General features: G+C 41.2%; 1 protein-coding gene across 3 annotated transcripts in view; it reads right to left on the bottom strand.

Annotated features, from left to right (window-relative positions):
- The window catches only part of salm (spalt major), a 94807-nt gene extending 89707 nt beyond the window's left edge, over window positions 1-5100 (bottom strand). For all 3 annotated transcript variants that reach the window (XM_018514727.1, XM_018514729.1, XM_018514730.1), the window contains exon 1: window positions 3596-5100. In XM_018514727.1, coding sequence (XP_018370229.1) covers window positions 3596-3701 — 106 coding nt within the window. In that variant the 5' untranslated portion in view covers window positions 3702-5100. The remainder of the gene's footprint in view (window positions 1-3595) is intronic.
- Between the last annotated feature and the right edge of the window lie 4025 nt (window positions 5101-9125).

Genomic DNA, 9125 nt, shown 5'->3' with positions numbered 1-9125 from the left:
GGGGGGGGGGGGGTGGATAAAAAAGAAAAGAAAATAACCTAGGAAAGAGCTATGCTTTTTTATTACGTATTTATTTCTATCAGTTACTGAATTTTCAATATTTTCATTAAAAATGCAAAGGAGATTAGTCTTATTTATATAAAGTTTATTATAGAAATGTCTAGATACACGCATGGAATTATTTATTTTATGAAATTTTAATAAACATGATTTAAACGTCTTACTGAAATTCATCGCTGTATGAATATTTTTTACACCTACTGTAATTTTGTTTCTTTATACTAATCGCTTTATCTGTTTAATACAACGATCCGTTGATACAGTGGATGCTCATAATTTCGTAGTATGTATAACATTAAGATAACAGCGAAAGAAATGTAAATTGATTTGTGAATACTGCGTTTCATACTTATGATTCATGAACGTTCGTTATGTCTCTTTGAGGACGAAGGCCGACTGTAATAAGAAGCGGTAATTTCCGAGTCTCGATCAGGAAATTATCTATACTCAGTTACGATACGTAAAAATATTAAATATCATTAATGTAATATCATTACTGTTGGTAAGACGTCAAGTATTAATTGATCATAATTTTAACATTATTGATGATATGATGCATAAAATACGATGAATGTATTAAAAAATCCAATTAACGTTTAGTCATTGTTTTACTTATGATTGTATTTATAATGTAGGTATGAGATGAAAAAAATATTTGCAAGTATTGACAAAAGCAGATAAAAACGTTCAATTTCATATAATAATACAAAAAATGTAAATATGGTTTTTCATACAAAGTAGAGAAATATGTATCCTCTAATTTTAAGTTTGCTCTCTAGAAAGTTTTTTTGTTAAATTTTATGGAAACACATATTGCAATTATTTTGTGAAATAAAACAGTATTATAGATACTAATACATACATTGTTTTATTTGCTTTATATTGTAGCTAAAGTTTCGTTTTTATGTATTGTGTGATGTAGAAAAACTTCAACAATCAGTGAAGTTGATGACATTTTCTTAAATCAGTGTTTACCCTGTTATATACTGATTACTCATTTTATTTATATAGTCTAGAGAGGCGCAGATAATTAAATATATTGATGTGTTGTATGATAAAAAGAAAATTTGACATTTAATAAGGCATTAGATTTAATAAGCGGTAGGTAGTTTATCAAATCTTTTCTGCTTCGATTTTAAATCAAGAAGAATCTGTTAAGAGAAAATGTGACGAATTATAATTAGCGTATTATTTAGACAAATGTTGGTACATGACTAGACTTATCGTTACCACGGTATCCGCAGACATTTTCGATTTTGCTTCTGACTCAGCAAGAAACCGGCCTGTCACGTACACGCGCCAGGAATGAGACGCGCTTTATGTTGTTTTCGAGATGTTCCAACTATTCAGAGAGTACAACAACAGGGCAGGAACTGTGTGGAAACTTACAATTGAAAAAGTTGGGCAAATTAAGACCACCCGTTCGGCTCCACCTCCGATATGGAAGCGTTATTGAAATTTCATTCGTCACGCGACACTATACCGATATATTTTCCACGTATCTACGAAATACCGTTCTGAAAAATATTTTCCAGAGTTTTTCTACGAAATATCCGTTTTTATCGGTGAGATTAAGCGTGTCCAGCATTAAACGTTTCCTGTTTAGACGTGATGTCTGCGAGTGGTACATGTACCAAATGGATACATGGATGTCAGGTACGTGGATTCAGTAAAACCAAGCGGTTTATAGTAACGTGTTCTTATCCCCTTTCGCCTCTTCCCCGCGATTAGAGAAGTTCTGGTTATGTTCAATGGAAAAAATGTAAATGTTTTTTTTTCCGATAAAGTTTATGATCCCAGTTAGAAATCACCGCGCCTTAAATTTTCTCCGTTTGACAGTCCATATTGCGTAAGAATTGTCATTTCATTAAGAATTTTGTAGTACACGTCACGTAAAAATTAAATTTGATTTTGACATTTTTTAATTTTTTAAATAATTATTTTAATATTTATATATATTTTATGCTGACATATTTATTGTTTTACAAAACAACGTTGTTGCGTTAAGTCGCGTATAATAAAAATCATACACCGTCTTTTCAATCTAAAAAAAACCTGAGTACATTTTATAACACATTTTAATTTTATTGTTTAGATTGTGATATAAAGCTTAAAATTAACGTCGTGTGTGTCGGAAAACTGCAAGTTTATTAGCAAAAGTAATATTGTGTAAAGATCACTGAAGATCCAATCGCGAAATACGAAGCGGCGTGTATTACAACCGAGCGATCTTCACGTAAAGTATAATTCTCGTACGATTTAAGCGTACTCGAAAATGCGGCGAGAAGAGCTTACGGTCGAGGCGTCGCGTCGGGTAGCAAGATGGAAGCGTTTTATCGGCCGTTTCTTAGGCTCGCTTTGATGTTACGCCGAGACAGGTCCGTTTATCGAGGTGGATCCCTGAAGAGGCAGGCGCGCGTTTCAGCCCGACGGAAAGTGCTTGTGAATCGGGTTTCCAGTGCATTTAGTGGATCGACTGTATTATATTATAGAGAATACCGAGATTAATCTATTAAAGCGGAATAGATTTTCGCATCTCATAGATGCTATTAGCATCTATGATGACTGCATTACTTAAAACGATCTATAAGAATGAATACCTATGAAAGCTCAGGCGCTCAATAAGTCTCATATCTGCGTAATTGGCCTCACGTCGCATGCGGAGTAAGTAATTGTGCGAATCTTGCGCGAAATGCCGTTACGGCGTCGATAAACGCGATAAATCCTGAGACGCAGGCCCCGGGTAATCGTCGCTCTGTTTTTCTCACGTATCGAACTAGTTTCAGCATCCTCGCTTGTGCCGCGCGCGCCGTATATCGTAAACCGTTACTATGTCTCCGAGGCGTGCTTTCTTATCGCGTTATTGTTACTTCGAACTACCGGGTGAGTCGTGTAACTTTGGTTAGATACAGTTTGTTCTGAACACTTGTGTATACGTGGGTCTCTCTCAGGAAAAGGACGAGTTTTAACTACAACTGTGCGAAAGGGATGTTATTAACGTCTGACCAGACGTGGTTTTTTATAGTTGAAAAATTTTATCGTGTTGTACACTTCCGTGTACACTTTTCTGGACATAGTTTTTTGTGGTTTTATATTTCATAGGAAACGTTTTACGATAAGTATCTTGTAAGAGAAGGTTTATTTTGTATTTTATAACAATTAAGATTGTCACTCTTTTCAACATACATTGTGTGTTTTGAATCGTTTTATAAACACAGTAACGCACGAGCTTGTCTCGCCTAACTTGAAACGCTAGAATAGCGTATATTTATAATATATTTGATAATTAAGTTTAATGTTTTGATTATGCGAAACGTACACGTGATTCAAGTAGACGGTCTCTAGCAAGTCGTGCTCACTTGTCTAATTTGAAAAGTTTCGTCGCTTTCTTCGTATCGTTTGCGAATGTAATTGTACTGAAAAGCAATTCGAGGTGAGCAGAGGGTATAGTTAACACTCGAAACCGTGTAATATCCCAAACGAAGATAATCTCTCTCTTATCCAGACTAATCCTTCGGAAAAGAGTATCACTTACGGATATTGCCCGCGACAGTTCCAATGGGATTGGTCAACAGAGGCCTCTGGACAAGATCCTCCTCGAGATGAGCACGACTCGGTCGGGCCTGCTTTCTCCGTGACATCCCTCCGACTCGGTTGAAATCAGTTCGCCGCACTCCTCGTCGCTCTCGCACTCTGTCGAAGAGGCGGCAGTCGTCGTCCGCCGACGGTTTGGATCGGGTCGAGCTTGCGGACGGGTTGGAACTTGGAACGACCGCCGTTGCACTCGTTCTTGTGGATCCTCCTCTTTCTCTTCTTCTTCTTCTTCTTCTTCTTCTTCTTCCTCCTCCTCCTCCTCCTCCTCCTCGAAATCCCGACGAAAAGCAGACGAATGCGTGGTCAGTCTAGACGTCGCCGACGGGACAACAACGGCGGTTGACGACGTCGCTGCAGCGTCGAGGATGCGAACCGCATGTCTCCCTCCCTCCCTCCTTCCTTCTTTCTCTGTCTCTATTTCAATTCCGTGCGCGACAACCGGGGCCGAGAAAAACGCAACGATCGTTATTCGCGTATCTCACCATCGGGCACTAACTATCTAGGGGAGACGCATCTCCCCACCGGAGAAACTCCCGTAGCGATGCACTTCGCGAAACCTTTCATACATGGATCATCGCCAAAGGAGAGTTACTCTCGCCCGCCGGCCGGTGGGTGAGCGTGTCAACTCGGCCAGTAATCCATAGAGGCTATAACGCACCGATCCCCTAACCCATCCCCCACCAGATATGCGCGGACGGAGGGCGATTTCTTCCTTCCTTCTTTTCCTGCAAAATCGCCTGGAGCTGACAGGCAGAGAAGACGTCACACTCTTTCGTGCACCGAGATCTCTCTCACTCTTGTCTCACTCTTGCATCGACGGATCCGTGTACGATTCGCACGTGGCCAATCCTCCCTTTCTCTCGTTGCTCCGAAAGTCCTTCGCTGCTGCCTGCTCCGAAACTTGGCGTCGCGTCGTCCCGGTTAGCCACTGTCTGCCTGGCTGGATGCTTTTATCTCTCGCGACCACGCAATCGCTCACAGCACACATTCGGTACTCACGTTATTACCGCTCGTCCGGCGACTGTTTGACGACAACGTGAGACCGGCGGCATTCCCGGCGCACGGCAGGCAGGTAGGAGATGCCCGAGTAATAACGCAACCGTAATAACGCTTAACTAGGAAACAAAAAGAGCCTATACGCGCTCGTATAACGTGATGTACGTGTGCACGATGTGTGTCCTACACCACTGTGTGTTCACCCGGTACGCCGATATTACACGTGTGCGGTGACCGGCTCGGCTGACAACGACGACGGACTTGCGAGCGCGCGCGCGCGCGCGCGCGGACACACGAGCGTGGATACGTCACAGGGTGTATTGTGTACGTGCGTGTGTGTGTGCGTATGTGCGCGGGTGCGTGCGTGAGATCACGTACGTGTACGCGTGCGTGTTTATGGGTCTATATCTCGCGCGAAATCCGCTGCTCCGAAGCTTCGAGTCGGCCGGACGGCGGACGGACCAGCTCTGGGCCTGACAACCAGACGCCCCTCTCCGCCGCCGGCGAGACGCGGCCGCTGGTAGGGGTAGAGGAGATATACCCTGCGCGCGCTTTCGCCCCCACCGTGGCTGCAACCACCGTCACCCTCCCCGCCATGGCTGGCCGTCCATCCGCTCCCTACTTCTGTCGGGCGCGACCCCACTCCGACTCCCGCGACGGCGACGTCGGGCGCGCAACCTCCTTCGTGAGGATGCGCCCTTCTCCATGCGCCCGCGTCGCGTCTGGTTGCGTCGCGTCGCGTCTGGTCGCGTCGCGAATGCAGGGAGATCCACCCTTGGTGCACGAGAGCAAGTCGATCTCCACGCGTATTGTCGCACCGGATAATAACGCATGCACTTCCGCGCGATCGTTCCCGCGTGTATTTCTTTGAAAGATGGAAACTCCGATGGTCGACGACGGTCCGCCGATATATCGCAGGTGTCTACGTGGTACGAGGGCTCAATAATATTGGACGGCTTGTACCTAAATGAGTAGAGAGAGAGAGAGAGAAAAGGTAAGATGCGTTTTTCTGTCACGCGTCTCTTTTTCACTGATCTTGTCGATTTCGCGACCGCGACTCCAAGATCATACAAGGGCCAAAGCTGACGCGCGCGGCGAAGCGTGATCGAATGAGCCGGTGAGCCCCCGAAAGGGACGCGCGAGAGAAGAATCCTTTCGCGGGCTCTCTCCGCGCGCGCCTCGTTCGCTCCACCGTTGTTCGCTTCCCCTCGCTCCGGTATCGCTCCGATTCTCGTCCTTCTCTATCTGCACGATCCGTCTTTCTCTCTGTCTTATTCCCCTTCCGGCGGATGCTCGATATCCCCACCGTTCGGCCGCGGGACCGCGAGGCGTGGCCTGTCCCGGTTGAGTGCCCGCCTCCTTATGCATTATTATAGCGAGCCACTCGTGTCTCTATGATTTTATATGCCGCGTTTCAGCGTGAATATTCTAGCGCGCTTCCACGGTGCTCTTGGCGCGTTCCCGGGTTCCCGCCACCACCGCCACCGCCGCCACCACCAACGCACCGCACCGATGCGCCGACGATATCGTGTGTTTTATGCTGCCCAATTATTTTCTCGTTCCAACGTTGCGCTCGATCCGGCCGTTCTCGTGATTGTTGTATGCAGAACGACGAGCGAAACGCAGGAAAGATCGTAACAAGTGCGTTGACATTTCTACAGTGTCGCCTGCGAATTACTCGTCAATTGAGATTTTTTTTTATAGGCTCTTCTTGAGAAGGCATTCGCATTCAGTCGATGTAATTAGTAATTACACGTACTAAGCGAAGATGTTGATTATTGGTTCAAAATGGTCGACTATTCAATCTAAACGAGCAAAATATTTCGATTACTTACGCTCGTTAGCATATTTAACAGATATATCCTCGAAAAAGGAGAGAAAACAGGATGATGTCTAATTATTTCAGATTCTTTTATCGTTGTCAGTAATACTTAAAAAAATAATAAAAGCGTACTTTTCAATGTCAATACTATTGTACGATATTATTTCATTTTTAGTATTTGTACTAATTGGATATCTTTTATTGATTGTTTAAAAATCATTGAGCACAATAATTACCACTGTAAATACACGAGAGAGAGAGAGAGAGAGAGAGAGAGAGAGAGGGAGGGGGGAGACGTCACCTCGAAAAATGTCATTGAACGTAATCGCACGAGAATTCGTATTTTACTGAAATTCTCGATACGCTCAGTCACATCTCGTCATATCATGTAGAATACAAATGCGAGAGAACAGGTGGGTTGTGGACGATTCAGACGAGAGACGGGACGGCAGGAAAGGACTACGGCAAAGGCTGCGGTAAAGCGGCAAGTAGAAAAGCGGGGAGGGGGCGTGGGGAGTTAAATTGGGGTAAGGTGAGAAGACCAAGACCGAGTAGATGGGGTATGCCGCAACGGTTCGTATCTCGGTCTTACGTATGAATAAGGCGCCGACTATGGACTCTGCCATGAGTTCCTCCATTGTACTGAAATACAGCTATAAGCTAGCGGCGTGGGATCCTTCCACATAGCGTTTTAACGATCGCTGATTTTGTCCAGTTAGAACTCTATTTTTTATTCGCATATTACGCATCACTCATCGTGTAATTAAATATGAACACTGAGAACTTCCTAAACCGATTTTTGTAATGAATATAACATAATATATATTATATTTTGTTTATAAATGTAATGAAATAAAAATGATAACGAAACTTAAAAATCCAGCTAGAAAGAAAATTATGATATTATAGCATTAATTAGGATAAGTTATTATAGTCCAGTCAATTTATACTATAGTTGTTTCTACATATATTTGTAAGAAGACTGATGTATCTCATACGTTTCTTATTCTAATATATAATTTATGTTTTTTTAATAATATAGAGGTATGCCACGGAGAGAGTCTGTTCTTTTTACAACTTCCCGCAACTAGACATTTCTCTTATTCAAGTGGAATGTCGGTCAATTTTATAAATCAAAGTTTTATTCGTGATTCAATTGCATTTGCTTGAATTTACTTTCTTCATATACTTTTATTATTACAAACTTCATTACAAGCGTTATGTTAATTTTCTAATTTTTGAAGGTTGCATCAATATCAGTATTTTCTAGATGTTATGCCTTTTTTCTTCAGTAGACATTACATTTATAAAATAGTCTGACATACTGACTAATATGTTGATGCAACATATTTGTACACACTGTTCAAAATAAAAAAGTACGTACAAAAAAATGTTAATTTTAACATTTTTGCATATCTCAGAAAGTCCACCGTACATCTTTAAGTTAAAATACATTTTATTTTTAACAGTACACCGACAAATGTCACAGAAATAATGTAGATATGTATTTAAAAACCTATTTCATTGAAGATTTTGTGCAAAAATAATTAAAGAACAATATATAAATATTCATAAATTTTAAATATGAATTATATAAATGTCATGAGAACATTTATTTATTTGCAGGTCTATTAATTTTTGTTAATCTACACAGTGTGTCATCGTTTTTTAAAACTGTAACCGTATAACCGCAATTCCACTTGAGGGCCATTAAAATAAAAGTGTGTGTTCTCTTTTCTGTTTCGAATAGGTTTATTGTCCTTTCCGACTCATAATTTTTGCGTAAAGATCTTAGGGGCTATAATGTGCGGTGAGACCCGAGAAAAGGGTGGTCGGTTGTCTGTCGTGGACAAACGCCGGCGCCGGGTCTGACACCTGCAGTGAACATTTTTCCTTCTAGGATTAGTATAGGAACCTGCCTCACGCCTTTTTCACGAACACGGGACACTTATACGTGTACATTTTCTCGTATACATTCTATAGGTACCTGTTCAACGTTGATTACTCCACTATGCATCGTACAATAGATTGTAATAAATGATTGTTAATTATGCTAAGAAATACTGAATATTCCTCCTGTCACAACTACGTTGTACATATAGATATATATAAATTTAATATGTACAACTTATTTTATATGTACAACTAGGTTGTACATACAAATACATATAAATTTCCGAATAACTTTATGAGTACGTAAATTATTTCTTTATCCACAAATATAAGTAATATACTATACTATTTATTTTAATACATTTTAGAAATACAATTTCCGGCAAGTGGTTAAAAGAATATGCATAATATTATAGTAAAAAGCCATTTAAAAAAAATGATTTCGTTAAATGAAAATTAAGAGTGTTCATATTTCTTGGATCATTTTTATTTTATCTGCAATAGATAATCTAAAATATGAGTTTTGGTCAAATATAAAAATTCAAATATATTAAAGAAACGTGCATTTTATTAGCATAATATGCTCTGATGTAAATGATTTTGTATGCCGCGAACAATTCTGTATCTGTATCTGCTTTCGCATCTGTATAATAGATTTACACCTAATACACTTGACCGAGCCGAATCCCAATGATCGTGGCATTAAAAGACCGCAGAAAATCCGCCGCAGCAGGTGGCGCGCGCGCGCGCTCTCTCTCTC

Source organism: Trachymyrmex cornetzi, unplaced genomic scaffold, assembly GCF_001594075.2.
Source record: "Trachymyrmex cornetzi isolate Tcor2-1 unplaced genomic scaffold, Tcor1.1 scaffold558, whole genome shotgun sequence".
NCBI classification, from domain to species: domain Eukaryota; kingdom Metazoa; phylum Arthropoda; class Insecta; order Hymenoptera; family Formicidae; genus Trachymyrmex; species Trachymyrmex cornetzi.
Note: the sequence above shows the minus strand (reverse complement) of the source record. Positions and strands in the feature narration are given on the sequence as shown.